Raw genomic sequence first — 19,271 nt, 5'->3', positions numbered from 1 at the left:
TGCTGGGCTTTCTGAACCCGCTGCTCCTCTACATGGGTCTTTAAGGAGAGTGGGAGAGTGTTTAAATTCCTCTAACAGAATTACTTTGAGATTCTCGTAGCTGAGCTGTACTTTAGAGTCCTCAGCCACTGGTCAAAAGCCAGCTGCTTACTTCTTTCAAACTCGATTTAAGTTTAATTAGATTGCTTCTGGAGTGTTCTAAACTTTTGGCGATAGGCTTCGGGTAATAATTCAAATGCTCCAAGGATAGCATTTTTAGTCAGTTCATAATTTGATGATCTTTCATCTGGCAACAGGGAATAAACCTCATAGGTTTTTCCTGTTAGCTTGCTTTGTAATAAGAGGGGTCAGGTCTCAGCTGGCCGTTTTATCTGCCTTGCCAGTTTCTCAAAAGACAAAAAATGCTTCCATATCTTCCTCACTGAATTTTGGGATTAATTGAGATAGTTTTAACAATTCTGCACCCAGCCCTGAATTACGCTCCTCCATATTGGCCATGCTTTCACTGGGGTTACTCTGTCACCCCCTAGTTAACTCAAGCGGCTTCAGTTCTCTTTCTTCGTATTTTTTCTGGAAGGTTTTTTTTCTCTCTCTCCTTCCTCTTTGTCTTCCCATTCCTTCTGGAAGGCTGTTTCTCCCTCTCCTGCCTCTCTTTTTCCCCTTTCCTCAAATTCAAGTTTCCTCTGTTCCAATTGTATCTTTTCTAGCAATACCCTGTCAGAGTCTGCTTCTAACACTGTTTCTGCTTCTTCAGATTCAAGGAAAGATGGTTAGACACTAGTCTTAGGAGTTCAGACTTTCTAGCCTAAGCACAGACAGTGACCACACACTGTTCAGCCATTTTCCTCGACTCCTCCATAGACAGTGCTTTTAACTTATCCCAAGTTACTCCATCCTGGCTTGGGGAGCTACTAGCTTCAGCTGCATACATGTTAGTATTCAAGCGCACACAACCACAAGAAAACCTGTATTGAAATCTTGCTCTTTTTTGATTGGGAACAATTTGGCTTCTCACTTCTAATTTCTCTCATTTGTCTGTGGATAAAATCCAGGACGGTAGCCCCAAATTTCTGTTACGACTAGGTGAGAAAGGGGTCTAAGGGTTTCCTCTCAGCCTTCACCTGTTCTTACCGTAATAGGGTTTTATTTTAAACACACCGTTTTTTTTTTTTTAAAAGCTCCCCCTTAGTGAATCCTTGTTCACTAACTTCCAATTATAATGCAAAGAAACTAGCCAAATGGGTTTTCTTAGGTTTAAAGAAAAAAGGTTGAACTTTATTAAACTTAAACTCTAATTCAGTTAACGTCTACAGATATGCAACATGCCCACGCTAGCATGCATATGCGATACACACATGCAGACAGAGACAGAAGAGAGAAGAAATAAAGTGGAAAAGTTTGAGGCAATATCTGAAGATGGTTTTGGGTAACTGTTCTTCAAGCTCGCTGTAAAGTCCTTGATTGTACATAGGTCTTGCTTTTCGTTGGGGCCCAGTATCCTTCTTAAACCTTGTTCGATGTAGGAGATTTTTCCCTCTTGCTGTTCATGTTTCCTCAGCGGGTTGACAGGCTTGTGAGAAAGAGATGGGAGCAGACAGGAGAGGTCTTCTCACTCCAGGAGTAAACAGTCTTTTCAAAAACTGTGTGGCTAGTTCAAAAAACCCTGGAACAGCTAGTTTCACCAACCCTGGCTTTTGTGGATTGTATCACCTCTGACATGCTCTTCCTTATACCTTCGATGTCTGGTGATCAAAATCCATTGTGGGTTGAATGTGTCAAGGAATGTTCTTTTTGTCTCCACAAGCACTGTCTGCAAATTTTTCCAGCTAGGTTTCTAGCAGCCCTTGTAACAGGTCTTCACTTCTTCTCAGCAAGTTTGAAATCAATGTTTATATGACTAAATTAATGTGTCTCATTCTTGGCAAGTGGGAGCCTGCATGACATGATGGTGCTTCCAAAAGTTAGGTATGGAGTTCTAGGGTTTGACCCAGGGAGGAAAAAGGAATGCCGATATAGATCTAAGTCAGGATAGTTTCATTTTTCATATCTTCACACCCTTCCCCTGGAGAATAGTGTGAAGCAGTGGAAGGAATCACAGACTGACAAGTTGTGATCTGAATGTCCCCTTCGTAGCAGCAACTAACCTGAGACCAATGAAAAGGGCAACTAGTCCTATATGTCAGGATGGTTTTATGGACTCCACAACACAAGAAATGAGGGAGTGAGGAAGTGAGCCATTCACACAGAATACTCAGCTTCATACGTGCTCTAGTAGCTGATGCATTTAGTGGCTTGTCCTGTTGAGTTTCTGGTCAATGGAAACTGACAGGAAATTGAGAATGGGGGACTTGTGATAGTAATGCCATTAAATATCATGGGAAGGTGGTTAGGCTCTCTTGTTGGATTGGTTTTTGCCTGGGACTTGTGTGATTCAAATGTTACTTGTCACTTATCAACCCAAGCCTGGATGTTGGGTATGGACTGCTTAATTATCTGAAGAATTGCGAATGGAGCTTAACTTTTAGACCATCTCTACACAAAGACAGGTGGCATTGTAAGCAATGTAGATGGAATCATAAAGTTAGAGATATCAATAGATTAAATAAAGTAGCAAAAAGTAAACAAATGTGACATCATCTACTTCGAACCTAAAGAGGTTAGAATAGAATACTTTCTCAATGGGGAAAAAGCTAGAAACAATGCAGGTCCAGAAACTTGGAGGTCCATGTAAATAGATTAAAAAGGCATTGACAGGGACAAAAAAAAATCAAAAAGTCTAATGGAATTGGCAAAAGAAGCAATAGTGATAGGAGGAAAAAACTTGTCCACAGCGATTGGTTAGGATCTGGAATGCACTACCTGAGAGTATGGTGGAGGCGGGTTCAAATCGAGGCATTCAAGAGGGAATTGGATTGTTAGCTGAAAAGGAAGAACATGCAGGGCTACGGGGAAAAGGCAAGGGAGTGGAACTAGGTAAATTGCTCTATTGGAGAGCTAGCGTAGATATGATGGGCCGAATGGCCTCCTCTGAGCTGTAATGATTCTACGATTCTGTGGAATGTTTGCCTTTATATCTAGAGGACTGAAATACAAGGGGATGGAAGTTATGCAGTAGCTATAAAAAGCCCTGGTTAGATGAGACATGGAGTACTGGTGCTCAAATTTTGGCACCACACCTTAGGAAGGATAGATGGCCTTGCAGAGAGTGCAGTGTAAATTTATTAGAATGATACCTCGGCTCCAAGGGTTAAATTACAAGGAGAGATTACAAAGTAGAGTTGTATTCCCTGGAATTTAAAAGGTTATGGGGTAATTTGATCAAAGTTTACAAGATATCAAGGGGAACTGATAGGGTAGATAGAGAGCAACTATTTCTGCTGATTATGGAGTATAGGACTAGGGACACTCTCTTAAAATTAGAGCTGGGCCTTTTAGGAGTGAAGTTATGAAGCACTTCTAATCGCACAAGGCGGTAGAACCTTGGTATTCTTCCACAAATGGCAGCTGATACTGGGTGAATTGTTAATTTTAAAATCTGAGCTTGATAGATTTTAAAATTAACCACAGCTTTTTAGACTTAAAAGTAATTTAACTTTTTAAAAAATTGACATTTCATTGTTTGACTAGACTGTAGGCTAGCTCTCATAATTTTGGCACCACTCACCAGGTATTTGGGATATGGGACAAAGGCAGGTATATGGAGTTAGGTCAAAGATTAGTCAAAATCTCTGACTGGCGGAATAGGCTCGACGGGCTAAATGACCTACTCCTGATCCTATGTTCCTAATACTCTGCAATCATTGGACAGTGGACAGTCGCAATTCTGATGTTATCATGGAAGGAAGGAAGGTAATTGATGAAGCAGCTGAAGATAGGGCAGTGTCCCAGACCCAATTACGAAACACCTGCAGCAGTGATCTGGGGCTGAAATGTTTGGTTTCTGACAACCACAACCATGTTTCCTTGTGCCGCATAATACTCCAGACACTAAAATCCCCATTAACTTCAGTTTTGCTAAGGCTCCTTTATGCCACACTTTGTTAAATGCTGCTTTGATGTCAAGGGCAGCAACTCTGACATCACCTGAGAATTCAGGTCTTGCATTTGCTGGTTAGCTGCAAGTAGTCCTACTTTGTAGCTTCACGGTGGTCCCTCCTACCAACGCTGTCACATAGTGATGAATCTATGACAGGTAGATTTGAGGGGACCAGGTCAAGTAGGTAATTCCTTCTGCTGGTTCCCTTCTTTTCTGCCAAGTCTGGCAGAAATGTCAATCAAGACTCAGCCAGCTGTGTCTGTAGTGGTACTACCAAGCCACTCATGCTGGACATTTAAGTTTCCCATCCAGAGTACATCCTGTGCCCTCAGTACTTTCACCAAGTGGTGTTCAACATGGAGGAGGGAAGAAGGTGATAAAGATCAACAGGAAGCTTCCTTGCCCACATTTGAGCTGAAGCTAAGTTAACTTCATGAGGTTGGAAGACAATATCAAGGTCACTCCTTTCCTCTAGCACTCATTTGCCTCCCACAAATTGTCCACTATGCCACCACCTCTTGTAGGTCTGACTTGAGGGCGGCACCGGATGTACACAGAGATGGTGACAAATTTTGGCTGATAGTCATACTCTCAGAATCTTGCCTCTTCAGGCTGTTGCACTTTTATTAAATTGAAAAACATGACCTGCATTATGTTTTTATGTAACTTCATATAAAGATCTGTTCAGCTTCCTGAAAAGGTTTTAAGCTTTAAGTAAATAGTGTACATTTTATCTTTAACACAGCCTTTTAGACTTAAAAGTAATTTAACTTTTTTTTAAAAATTGACATTTCATTAGGCTGTTTCTTGACTAATCTGTAGGCAGCTCTCACAATTTTGGCACCACTCACCTGATGTTACTAAGGAGGACTTAGCAAGCTTCACTGGGCTGTGTGCTCCTTCATTACCTCCTGATTTAATATGTAGGTTGCAGCCAAATAGTCCTTACAGTTTTATTCTAGCTTCCCTTTCTATCAGTTTGATGCAGTTTAGTGACTTGCTATGCCACTTCAGAAGGTAGTTAAAGAAGTCAAACTCATTAATATGGAACAGGAATTACATTGGCACAGACCAAGCAAGAACATACGAATTAGGAGCAGGAGTAGGCCATTCGGCCCTTTGAGCTTGCTCCACCATTCAAAAAGTTCATGGCTGAACTGATTACTCCACATTTCCACCTACCCTCGATAACCTTCCATCCCCTTGCTGATCAAGTATCTATCTACCACCGCCTTTTGAGGAAGAGAATTCCAGACTCACGACCCTCAAAAAAAAAATTCTCCTCATTTCTGTTTTAAATGGGCGACCCCTTATTTTTAAGCAGTGAGCCCTAGTTCTAGATTCTCCCACAGAGGGAAACATCCTTGCAACATCCACCCTGTCAAGACCCCTCAGGATCTTACATGTTTCAATCAAGTGGCCTCGCACTCTTCGAAGTTCCAGCGAATACAAGCCTAGCCTGCCTGTCCAATCTTTCTTCGTAAGACAGCTCGCCCATTCCAGGTCTATTAGTCTAGTAAAGCTTCTCTGTACTGCCTCCAATACATTTACATCCTTCCTTAAATAAGGAGACCAGTACGGTACACAATACTCCAGATGTGGTCTCACCAATGTATAGCTGAAGCATAACCTCCCTACTTTTGTATTCCATTCCCCTCACGATAAACAATAACATTCTATTAGCTTTCCTAATTATGTGCTGTACCTGCATACTAACCTTTTGCGATTCTTGCAATTGACACCCAGATCTCTCTGCATCTCAGAGCTTTGCAATTTTTCACCATTTAGATAATATGCTTCTTATTTATTCTTCCTGCCAAAGTGGACAATTTCACATTTTCCCACATTATACTCAATTTACCAGATCTTTGCCCACTCACTTAACCTATCTATATCCCTTTTAGCCCCCTTATATCCTCTTCACAATTTACTTTCCTACCTATCTTTGTGTCATCAGCAAATTTAGCAAACATACCTTCGGTCCCTTCATCTAAGTCATTTATATAAATTGTAAAAAGTTCAGGCCCCATCACAGATCCCTGTGGCACACCACTAGTTACATCTTGCCAAGCAGAAAATGACCCATTTATGCCTACTGTTTCCTGTTAGCTAGCCAATCTTCTATCCATGCCAATATATTACCTACTACACCATGAGCTTTTATTTTCTGCGGATGTGGCACCTTATCAAATGCCTTCTGGAAATCTAAGTACAATACATCCACTGGTTCCCCTTTATCCACAGCACATGTAACACCCTCAAAGAACTCCAATAAATTGGTTAAACATGATTTCCCTTTCACAAAACCATGTTGATTCTGCCTGATTACCTTGAATTTTTCTAAATGCCCTGCTATACCATCTTTAAAAATAGCTTCTAACATTTTGCCTAAGACAGATGTTAAGCCTGTAGTTTCCTGCTTTCTGTCTCCCTCCCTTTTTGAATAAAGGAGTTACATTCGCTATTTTCCAATCTAATGGAACCTTCCCCGAATCTAGGGAATTTTGGAAAATTAAAACTAATGCATCAACAGCATGTTTTCTTCCCTGAAGCACATGAATTAACTCGTCAGCTTCATGGTCACTTTTACAGGTTTTTTTATTTATAATTTTTTTTTAAAATCTGAATTCAAATTCTCAAACTACCATGATGAGAGTTGAAGTGGGGCTCTCTGGATTATTAGTGCAGTAAAACAACCATATACTAGGTCTCAGGACTGGGTGAAGGTCCTACAATGTTCATGCCTTTGGTGGGCAGAAATCTATCTAGTGTCCCACTTCCCTCAGACAACTAACTGGAAAGCCTGGTAGAACAACTTTGGGGGTATGAGTGCCAAGTCTCTCTCCCCCAATCATGTTAGAAACCTTAATTTGACACTGTAAAAAGTACAGCATGATAAAAATTTAAAATAAATCAGATATAAATCTTTGCAGGGAAGTGGGGGGGGTGGGGTAGTTGTTGTGGCGAAGCCAAAATCCTGACCTAGACTCTCAGGTGGGCCCCATGAATCCTAATCAGTCAGCCAGAATGCCTGGTCTCAGCTAGCATACCAGTGCTGACCATACGCTGTCATGAAGGTGGGTCAGGGTCTGACGACCTTGGCATTCAGAGTATACATCCCTTTACTTTAATGGGTGTGCAAGAGGCAGGAGAAACTACTACTCTACAAGTCCATTTCCAGAAACCTTATCACTGGGCCAGGACTTAACATAAACAGGTTCTGGTTTTGTTTTAGGAAGCCTGTCATAATAGCTGCAGCTTTCCAGCCGTAAAATATGCTTACAATTTTTAAAAAAAGCAATTGCAGTCTTGGAGGGAATGGAAGTGTTATTGAAAAATACAGTTTACAGTAAATGGACTGTTGTCAGTGATAGTAAGAGCAAATAATGTTAACTCCAATTTTATCCAAATCCAAGATCTTGCCATTTAAAATAAATCAATTACCAACATTAAACAAGTAGGATTGAAGTACGCTTAAACTGAAGGTCTTACTACAATATAGAATCATATTTTCAGCCATGCCACAAAAAACAAAGTAGTCTGCTACTTGCATTCATTTAAAATCACTAGTGGATTTCTCATGACATTGCTCATGGCAAATCAGATGATGTTTTAGAAGGACAGGAGCATTATATCATTTAATATACTTCGTATTATTTGGCTGCCAAGATGGAGCTGCAAGGCATCTGTATTATATGCAGGTCAAGATGGTATGCAACTTGCAAGTGAGCGTTTCCACAACATTGCTACTCTTGGCTTCTACCATCTACACTCAACTTCTATATCATCCGGATTTGGATACAGGAACACGAGTAATAAGCCTGTTGTGCCTGTTCCGACATTCAATTAGGTCATAGCTGATCTGTACCTCAACTCCATTTACCCACCTTTGCTCCATATCCCAAGTATCATGCTGGTGAATCTGCATTATATCTTCTCCAAGGCAAATAAACTCTGCCTGAGGTTCAGCAGACAAAACTGAGCGCAACACTCAAGACAGGGTCTGATAAAGCCTCTTTACAAATGACGCATTACTTCTTTGCTTCTGTATTCCAAACTCCTTGAGATAAAGGCCAGCATTCAATTAGGTTTTTTTTCCTTTTTTTATACCAAGCACCAGTTTTTAGTGATTGTGTGTATGGATAATTTTAAATCCCTTTGCTCCTCATCTCTCACTATTAAGAAGCTATTCTGATTTGTCTTTCTCATATCTAAAGTGGATGACCTCACTCTGCCTCATATTGAACTCCATCTGCTATAGTTTTGCCCATTCATTTAAGTCAGTCTATTTTTCTTTATAAATTCCTGCTTTCATCTGCACAATTGACTGCCTCCTAACTCAAGTGGTCATCTGCAAACTTGGATATATAAAACTTTCTTTTACCTCATTCAAGTTGTTAACATATACTGAAAAAACCCAGACCCTAGCACAGAGCCTGAGAGAACACCACTTGTTACATACTGTTCAGAGAATTTTCACTTTACCCTACTCTATGTATTACTGTTCCTTCACTGTTCTCAAGTCTGGAACTCTAATGCTAGATCTATCATTGTGGGAGCTCACCACTACCTTCACAACAGTAATTAGTGATGGGCAATAAATGTGACCTTGCCAGCATCTCCAATATCCATAAAAAATTAAAACATAATTAAAAGTTTGATGCTAGTACCTGTTGAATCCTAAATGGGCTTTTCTTTCCTGAAGCTTGTGCAGTTCTACTTCTGTCTGTCTGTCTGATGAAAGAATCAGTTCCCATCTTCCGAACATCTAGTGGTACCTATTGCAAAAAAATTACTAAATCAGAACGCATGTCTCCCACCAGAAAATTACAAGTCTGCTGTCAATTCCACATAAACCAGTGAACAGAAAATGCTAATAATTCCCCGTCTATATTTCACCAACATCTAAGGGAAGGGTTAAAAGGGTTCTCAAAGCCTGAACGCCTGGTGCAGTATGTAGACGACTTACTTCTACAAACTAAAACGGAAAGGAACATTATCAACTACTAAGTGAATTACTACAATTGTTACACGAATTGGGACTAAAAGTAAACCCTAAAAAAGCACAGGTTATGAAACAGAAAGTCACTTACTTGGGAATGATCTTGACACCGGGAAAGAGAGAAATTGACCAACGAAGGGTAGAGGCGGTTGGCAGACTCCCTGTCCCGCGGGATGTAAAAGGGTTGAGTCCTTCCTGAGTTTTGTGGGATATTGCAGAGACCACATCGATGGATTCACTACAAAAGCGGCCCCATTAATGGAGCTATTGAAAAAGAATGTGGTGTGGGAGTGGAAAACTGAACACACAGGCCATTTCAGATTTAAAGCAGGCACTAGCTGCTGCGCCTGCTCTGAAAACCCCAAATCCTACTGAGCCGTTTTCATTGGAGGTAGCTACCACAGACACCATCCTCTCGGCAGTTCTGTTACAGGAGACACACGGGAAATTGAGACCAGTAGCATATGCCTCGCGTATGCTTTCACCAGTAGAGCAGGGATATACGACGTGCGAGAAACATTTATTAGCAGTTTTTTGGGCAGTACAGTATTTTACTTAGGTAGTGGGACTGAACCCACTTACAATACTGACAGAACATACCCCGTACAGTTACTATTAGACGGTAGGATCAAAGACAAGTCAGTAAGTCAGAACCGAATTGCTACGTGGACACTATTGTTGCAAGAAAGAAACATAAGCGTAAAAGGAGTAAAAACTACCACTATGTTGGCAGACAACCTAGTGTATCAAGGAGAGAAACATGAGTGTCAAGTCATGATAGCAAATAATCCCAAGGGACCACTTGTATCAAAACAAAGAGGAGGGGGTAGGAGTGGATTGGAGAAAGCAACGGGGCCCGAAAGCAAAGATGCAAAGGAAAAAGAAGAACCCCACTTAAAAATTTCTGTGGATGGTTCCTCATCAGTACAGGGTGGCGAGAGGAAAACTGGGTGCAGTATATATGTAGAAGACGAACACGGTCAGGAAAAATTTAGCGCAGCCTTAAAATTGCCTAAAACCATGAGCGCACAGGCGGCAGAATTAGCAGCTGTCGCATATGTGGTTGGCCACCCAGAATACTTCCTGCCCGGATCAGTTATATATTCTGATTGCATGTATGTCTGTAATAGCCTCACGGAACACTTGCCCTTATGGGAGGCGAGAGGTTTTGTCTCAGCGGATGGGAAGCCCCTTCCATCGGCCCCATTATTAAGATACATCTTTGAAGGAGCACAGGGGAAAGGACATGGAATCACGAAGGTAAAAGCTCATTCAAAACTAACTCCGGAAGGGAACAGGAAAGCGGATGAGCTAGCCAAACAAGGTGCTGTTAGTGGGTAGGAATGGCAGCCACCGATTGAGGAAATTGGGGAACAGAACGGGAAACAGGTTAAGGTAACAGAGGAGCAGAAGAAAGATGGAGAATTGAAAAAACTGATAGGAGTAGAGTCAGACACATACAAAGAGTACAAGGGGGTCTATATTCAGGACGGAGTGGTTTTATGTGAAGGAAAATTCGTAGTGCCAGAGGGGGGACAAAACCAAATAATCCACTGGTACCATGACGTATGGGGACATAAAGGGTCAGAGAGTACCCTGGAAAGGATAAAGATGGTGTGCTGGTGGCCTGGGATGAAAGGTGACGTGGAACACTACGTCAAGAATTGTTTGATCTGTGCACAACACAACCCCGATAGGAATGTCAAGAAAGGGGCCCTCCGACATACTAGACCAGTAGAAGGGCCTTGGACTAATTTACAGATAGACTATGTCGGACCCTTACCCCCCACTCCAGGAGGGTTTGAGCACATTCTAGTAATAGTAGATACGTTTACCAAATGGGTGGAAGCTTTCCCAACCAGAACAAATACAGCCAAAATCACCACGAAAATTCTGTTAGAAAGGGTGTTCACTCGGTAGGGTTTACCCCGAAGCATAGAATCAGATCAGGGAACACATTTTACAGCCCAAGTAATGCAAAATGTAATGACCCTCTTTGGGGTCAAACAGAAATTCCACATACCCTATAGACCACAGCCTAGTGGAATTGTGGAAAGGATGAATCGGACATTGAAAAACATGATAGTTAAAATGGTACAGCAGCACAAGACGACCTGGCAGGTCATTCTGCCCTATGTGTTGATGGTAATCAGGAACACCGTGGCTTCATCAACAGGCTATACTCCCTATAAACTCATGACAGGAAGGGACATGAGAGGAATGGAGGGGTTGGTAGGTTTGGACTTGTCCAAACCCAAGGTGGACAGTATTATATCAGAAAAATGGGTGCAATAACTAGTAGAAACAGTGAGAGAAGCAAATTACGTAGCAGCCCACCAACAAGGAAAGAAGAGACAGCAAAGTAAGGCTTATTTTGATGCGAAAGCCAGCCAGATAGAGTTGGACCCCAGACAAAGGGTAATGATCAGAATATACCAACCCACCTCATTCTCGAGTCCAAAGTTCACTGGTCCCTACGAGATAGTAGATAAAGCTAGTCCATCTGTATATAAACGTATTGACGGCACCAGATAAGTGTGGCTGGTATCACATTAATCAGTTAAAGTTAGTAGGAGAAAAACAAGATAATCACAGTTGGCATGTGATACTTGATGCTACCGATGTTTCGACCGAAAGTCAGGGAGATCAAGAGCAGGATCAACTGCGGATCCAAGCGGAAAGTTTGAAAGACAACCTGATGTTGTACATCCACATACAGAGAGAAATCGAGGGAAAAAACGAAAGAAAAATGAAGAAAACAGGGGAAGTAAGTGGGCTAGAAGAAATGGACGGTTAGAATCAGAAACAAATTGGGAACAAGATATAGACAGTCTGGCTCAGTGTATGGAGAGACTGGACTTAAAATAGGATAAGAAAGAAACTGTAAATAAGAGCAGAAATTACACTTGTATATTACAGGTCCAGCCCACAATGAAGAGGGTGATACATTTCATTGCTATTGGATTGACCATATTTGGGACTCTCGGTGAACCCGCATCGGAGCTGTCAGGACGAATGAACGAAGCAGTGTCGACGCGGGAAGACTATCCCATGGCCAGAAACAACTTTGCTCCGCAGATCAAGATAGTTCGAACCAACAAAGGACAGCGAGAAGATTTAAATTTGTATTATGCGGCGTAGATGGGTTGGCGTGCGCGGGAAAAACATTGGGTATACCGGGAGGAACAGAAGTTTGACCTTAACTAACAGAGTGTTAGGTACCTGTGATGAGGATAGAGGGAGATATTATGCTGGGGCAGTGTTTCATATTCCCTGACACGGAAGCAATTTGACCTACCCTTTAAAGAGAGTCCATAACGTGGGCAAGTACCAAGAGGGTATTTGGATATCTTTAAGTAACCCACCATCTCATGCTATTGTAATGGATGGTGTTGAGAAAGGGGTAGATTTGTCAAAATGTCATCAAGGGGGGAATTACTGGTCCTGAGACAACGAGACAGAAACTTACAAATTGCGGGCGCAGCACTTATGAAAATTGTTCATTGTCCATTCTGCCTGTTAATAACCAGACCTTTTTACAATATGCCCTCGTGGGGCAAACATAGCCACGGCTGCTATGAACTACAACAAGGGATGGAAACAGTGCCCTCTGGAGGGACATTATGTAGCCATTCACAATGTAACCTCGGACTTGGTTGTTGGTGGACAAGTCCTGCCTAAGCCAATAATGAGGATAGTGATAAAGGAGAACCTCACAGTCCAACGTACTGATACAGATCAAGAGGTACGGGAATATATTGCCACCGAATTACCACCCATCCCACATCTAACAGCGGATTGGGCACAAATAGCAAAAGAGGCAAAAGAGATAATTCATCAATGGAATAAACACACTAAAACAATTAGAACTCATGCCGACAAGGCAAATGAACTGTTGCGCAACCCAGGGTTTTGGAGTAAGTTTTGGAATTGGGGATCTAATATTCAAATACATCCATGGGTCAGAATTGTATCACATATTGCTGTCATAGTGATTCTATGTGCACCAATAATTGTTGTACTCAATGTATATCAGCTTAGAAGGTGGAAAAATGAAATTTTGCGAAGATTGGATGATGGGGTTATAATGAAACAGAAGGAACAGTTATCAATATAAAAAAAACTGTATATACTAAGTTTTATAAACGTATCTTTTTGTATGTAACGGTATAGCACACCCATTGGGGGACAATGATGTTCTCAAGAATGGTTCACAGAGAAGGGAAAATTGATGATCCTAAGATAAGTATCTTTGGATCAAGAGGGGGGAGATGTTGGCCAGGGGCTGCAAGAAGTACTGAGTCTGTTACAAACTAACTGTTGCATAGCTCATGAACTGAAGTAACCTGAGCTCAGACACTGTTGGATTGCTTGTGAACTAAAGTAACCTGAGCTCAGACACTGGCCTGTGCTGGTAAAAAACAGTTTGAACTAATTAATTTATGTGAAAGACAAGGGAGAGATCACAGGAATAGAGCCTTATTTGGACATGGAGTGATACCGGAGTCTTTGGGCCTGGGCCAATAAGGAGAAGATACGAACGAGGTGAGCAGGCCTAAACCAACAGGAAAAAGACAGCACAGCTTGAAGAGATAAGAAAGAGAATTGCTTTTGTCTAACCAAGTGTATAAGCCTTATTCTTACATTGGACAACAACGTGAATAAAGTAAATTGATAGTTAAAGAAAGGACTGAGTTTCCTCCTCTTTGTACTAAGCCATTAACTGTAGCCGGTGGAGGGTGGCTCTCCTGTAACCCCGATATCCCAATCATCCAGCCTGAGCCTGAATTAAGAGGACTTAGTCCCACGTGATGGCCAGGATCAAGTGGGCGAAGGGAATAAAGGGGCCAATGGGGAGTTGACTCCGCGCCATGGTTTACAAAGGTCAGATTAAGGTTAGAAAAAAAAAGGAAACGACTGGAATTGTTAATTCAAAAAGTGTTTTGTTGCTGTTTTTGGTAGATGATATTTGAACCAATCAAGTGCACGTGCGACAGTTTGCAGTTATAACAAAATGTAAAGCCAGTCATTACGTCTGACAGACAATTTGTACATTAATAGAGAAGGTTGATAAAAGGTGTTCAAAACCATGAGGGATCTAAACAGAGTGAAGAGAAACTATTCCCATTGGCAGATAGATCGAGAACCAAATGACACAGATTTAAAGTGATTGGCTAAAGAATCAAAGTCGATACAAGGAAAAAAAAAACTTTTTTTAAAAAACGCAGCAAGTGGTTGCAATCTGGAATACACTGCAAGAAAGAATAGTGGAGGCAGATTCAACCGTGGCTTTCAAAAAGAAATTGGATAAGCATCTAAAAGGGAAAATAATTGTAGGGCAACATAGAAAGGATGGGAGAGTGAAATTAACAAAACTGCTCTTGCAGAGAGTTAGTACAGGCCCGATGAGCCTTCTGTGCTGTAAACATTTTATTTTACATACGAGGGAATCCCTTGTGCCCATGGAAGCAACAGAATGGCTGATTTTGTACTACATAAAAAACACAACTAGATTTTATTTTAATGCTCTGCAGAGGTCATTTACAGACTAGGCTGCAGATCCAAAACCCAAGTTTGTTTGGTCAATTAATAAACTGGAGATAGTGGAAGCAGCAATTTCTCAAGAGGGAGGGGAAAACACACAGCACTTTAAAGGTGGTTTTGCATCAGTAATAAAGAGCATGAGTGCAGAAAGTAGAATCTGTAAGTTAATTGTATGAGCCACTGGAGACTTCCTAAATTTACACCTAGGCTGGAGTTGTTTAAATATACTTGCTGCAGCTGTTAAAATAGAAGCCAAGCACAGGGGTTTTCCATAAAACAAACTGCTAATTTGAGAAATAAATTTGGGGACAATTATCATAAATTTCACTGATCACAAACGAGCAAAATGTGATTCAGAATGATACAAGCATTACAGGAGTGAGCACAGGGCAAGACCTAATATATTAGTGAATCTCCTGTGACTAGACAAGTTGAGGATGCCTCGTTTGAGAGTGTAGAGTTTTACTTTTGTCTATGTATGTGTACTCTTCATTTCTGTATTGTTTATCCCACGTTAATGATGCCAAGTTCTACCCCAAACAGTCTTCAAAACGGCTAAGTGTATTCTCCTTAGAGTTGAGGTTAGCCCCTATGTCACTTGTGTTACAAAAATTGTCAAGTAGGTAAATGTATAAAATGGCAATTGACCTTGCAATGCCATTTTTTATGTAATGCCATATAATCAGATGTTTCAATCATTAATAAAATTGAGACACATCTCATCCACGCTAGAGAATTACTGTAGCCCCTTCTAAGTACAAGTGGTGAGGAGGTACACAATATTTTTTGGCCTGTGAAAAAAAGCTGGTATTCTGCCCATTCTACAATGGCATCTTCCATGTCAGGCCAAAATAAATCTGGATCGTATGTGATTTTACTGCACCACTCTCCAGATTAACATCAGCTAACTCAGTACTGACAAGAGAATAGTTTTGAAAATTCACATTCTGAAATATAGACCAGTGATCAATTTAAAAGTGGTTTGAGTGCCAATACTTTTCGTAGCTAGAAATCAAGAAACACAGAAACTGCAGAATACTAATTCTGTTCACCAGGAAGAACTTCACAGATCACCTATTATGGTCACCCTCCTATCCCTTACAGGATAACCTGTTCACGATTTCCACTGCGCAATCTGTGTTTTGAGCAATGTGTGTATAGCATCACTGCCGACAATAGTAACTCAGTATGTGAAGGTGTCATTACATCAAAAGAATTATAGGCTTACTACTAATTCTGTTTTCTTTAGCTGTGGAGAGGAGGTCTCTGCTTTTTTCTCAATTGCTGCTTCAGCTTTCTTCCAGGTTTCCAACCGAAGTCTTTCCATTATGTTAACCTCATCTCTAAGCTCTCTGTTTTCCCTCGTCAATGCATCAACCTGGTTTCGAAGCCTTGAATGGATACTGGACCATCTTAATTCCTTTCGTTTCAGTTCTTCTTGCAAGTCTACAATCTGTTGTTTCAGCACCTAACCAGAAAGGGAAACAGAATTCCAAAATCATACATGGAAAAAAAAAAACTGGACAAGACTATTATAGTAGAAGTACTATATAGAATATGCAGCACAGAAACAGGCCATTCAATCCAACTAGCCCATGCTGGGTGTTTTGGCTCCACTTGAGCCTTCTCCCATCCTTCTTCATCTAACTCTACCAGCATAACTCTCTTATCCCTTCCTCCTCATACACTTATCTAGCTTTCCCTTATTTTTATTTTTATTTTTTAATTTTAGAGATACAGGCCCTTCGGCCCACCGAGTCTGTGCCGACCAACAACTACCCATTAATACAATATTCCCTACCACATCCCCACCATCTACCTACACTAGGGGCAATTTACAATAGCCAATTTACTGATCAACCTGCAAGTCTTTGACTGTGGGAGGAAACTGGAGCACCTGGCGGAAACCCCCATATAGTGAATTATACACATTCACCACTCTGGGTAAAGTAGTTACTCCTGAATTCCCCATTTGAATTCTTGGTGAAATTATGTAATATTATTGCATTGTGTAATAAATATAATTGTTCTTTCATTATTTTTGTGCACTATCCCAGTATCAAATCACTGCCTGTTTTAAGCCGTCCGGAGTTGAATGCTTTGAATGATGAGATTTGGAACCACATTGGCAGAATAATAGTTGTCCTTAGCCAAAAATGGGAAAATTCCTTTGACTTTAAAAAATAACATTTTGACTACTTTATTTAAATAGGACCTGCCTCATACTCGCACTAAGAGTACAATCTTTATACAGCTAGTTTATCACAAAGATAAAGTCTTATAAGCATTTATCCACAATCTAGCCTCCAAGCTTAGATGTCATAGGAGGGCCCAATAATATAAACCGTTCAAGCATTCAACATTCTTTGCATGAAGTGCTTCCTGACATTGGCCCTAAATTTCTCTTTCACCAGTTTTAACCAGCATCCTGGCATTCCTAGAATTAGAGTGAGTTTAACCTTATCTATCTTGTTTAAAATCTTGTATAGTTCAATGCAGTCATTAGATAGCTTGAGATTTATGAAGAAGCTTCCAGCAAATTAAAATGTTGAAGATCTCAAGAATACAAATGAAAGAGGCCAGTGCATCTTAGTTATCCATCCAGAAGAAAAAGTAATATGCCACATCGCATTATTTCACTGTCCCCTGAACAAGTAAAGTTTTGCTCCACTATCCTACTCAGATGATCATTTGATGTTCCCTCACTCATCAGGTCAGTACATCTGTCCTAAATTTACCCTTTACCAGTTTAAACCAATGCCCTCTGCCTCCCTTTGTTCTGGTATCCTGGCATTCCTTGAAGTAGGTTTTCAATTTAACCTCATCTAGCTTGATTAATACATACAGTTCAATTAAGAATTCCTTAGCCTTGAAAGTAGGCAACTGTAAAGAGCCCCAGTTTCTCAACTCAATCCTTTCCTGCCAAAGGATCAGCTCATAGCTCGTTTCTCCACAATCTCCAGGACTTGAATGTTTCCTCAGCGACAAAATTGAACACTGTAGTCAAGGTGAGATCTTAGCAGAGCACTATACCATTTTAGCATGATACCTTCTAACATACTCAAGTAACTTAATATAATGAATCATCAGATCGTAGTGGATTTCTCTGCTCTCCTCACTCTATCTCCCTCTGAACTTGCAGGACTCCGTTCTCTCAAGTCAAACCCCAACATGGTCATCAGACACGTTGACAAGGGTGCTGCCACTGTTGTCTGGCGTACCAACCTTGACCTAGCAGAGGCTGAATGCCAACACTTGACACATCTCCTACCTCCCCCTGGACCAAGACCCCACCACCAAACATCAAGCCATTGTTTCCAGGACTGTCACTAACCTCATCTCCTCTAGACATCTTACTTCCAGGCCCTCGAACTTCAGTCCCAACCCTGAAAAGCTTACTTCTATCTCCTTCCAAAGATCCACAAACAGGACTGCCCTGTTAGACCCATCAGTTCAGCCTGTTCCTGCCCCACTAAACTGATTTCTTCCTATATTCACTATTTTTTCTCTCCTTGTTCAGCATCTCCCCTCCTACTTCCATGACTTTTCCAATGCCCTCCGTCACTTGAACAGTTTCCAGTTTCCTGGCCCTAATCCTCCCCTTTTCACCATGGACGTCCAATCCCTCTATGCCTCAATCACCCACCAGGACAGTCAGAATTCTCCACTTCTTCCTTGAACGGAGGCCCAACCAGTCCCCACCAATGACCATTCTCCACCATCTGACTGAACCTGTTCTCTCATTGAACAACTTCTCCTTCAACTCCACTTACTTCCTTCAAATAAAAGATGCTGCTACGGGTACCCACATGGGTCCTAGCTATGCATGTCTTTTTATAGCTATATCCAACATTTCTTCTTTCAGTCCCAGTCAGGCCCTGTCCTTCACCTCTTTTTCTAGTACATCTGATGACTGTATCAGTGCCAATTCCTGCTCTTGCTCAAACTGGAAAATTTCACTGACTGTTCCCAATTTCCACCCTTCTCTTGCCTCCACATGGTTCATCTCTGACTCTTCCCTTCCCTTCCATTTATATTTCTGGGGATAGGCAATCAACCAATATTCACTATAAGCCCACGGACTCCCACAGCTAGCTTGACTATTCCTCACACCCTGCTTCCTCCAAGGACTCTATTCCATTTCTCCCAGTTTCGCTGTCTCCATCACATCTGTTTGGACCAGCAATCTTCCCCACTAGCACTTCCAATGTGTCTTCCTATATCCTCAACTGAGGATTCCACACCACCGCCTCCCCCCACCCACCACCCCCCCCAACTGTGGTTGACAAGGCCCTCGATCTCCATTCAATTCATGCACCTGCTCTCACCAATTCTCCTCCCTCCCAGGACTACGATAATGTTCCCCTTGCCTTCACCTTGCATCCCATTAGCCTCTGTATTCAACAGATCGTCTTCCATCATTTTGGCCAGCTCCGGCATGATGCCACCAAAAAACATGTCGTCCCCTCGCCTCTCAGCATTCCAAAGCTTTCCCTCCGCGATACTCTGGTCCACTCCTCAGTCATCCCCAACAACCCCTCCCCTTCCTACAGCATCTCTCCAGGTAAGCGCAGAACATGCTAAACCTGCCCTTTAATCTCTTCACTTCTCATCACCGAAGGCCCGAAACACTCCTTCCAAGTGAAACAATGATTTATTTGGACTTCTTTCAATTTAGAATACTGTATT

General features: G+C 41.5%; 1 protein-coding gene across 1 annotated transcript in view; it reads right to left on the bottom strand.

Moving 5' to 3' along the window:
* The window catches only part of LOC137371316 (centromere protein J-like), a 100,048-nt gene that overhangs the window by 35,128 nt on the left and 45,649 nt on the right, over window positions 1–19,271 (bottom strand). Inside the window, 2 exon segments of the mRNA XM_068033700.1 lie at window positions 8,707–8,814; window positions 15,811–16,050. Coding sequence (XP_067889801.1) covers window positions 8,707–8,814; window positions 15,811–16,050 — 348 coding nt within the window.

Source organism: Heterodontus francisci, chromosome 6 (assembly GCF_036365525.1).
Source record: "Heterodontus francisci isolate sHetFra1 chromosome 6, sHetFra1.hap1, whole genome shotgun sequence".
NCBI classification, from domain to species: Eukaryota; Metazoa; Chordata; class Chondrichthyes; order Heterodontiformes; family Heterodontidae; genus Heterodontus; species Heterodontus francisci.
The sequence above is the reverse complement of the archived record's forward strand: the minus strand, read 5'-3'. Positions and strand labels throughout refer to the sequence as shown.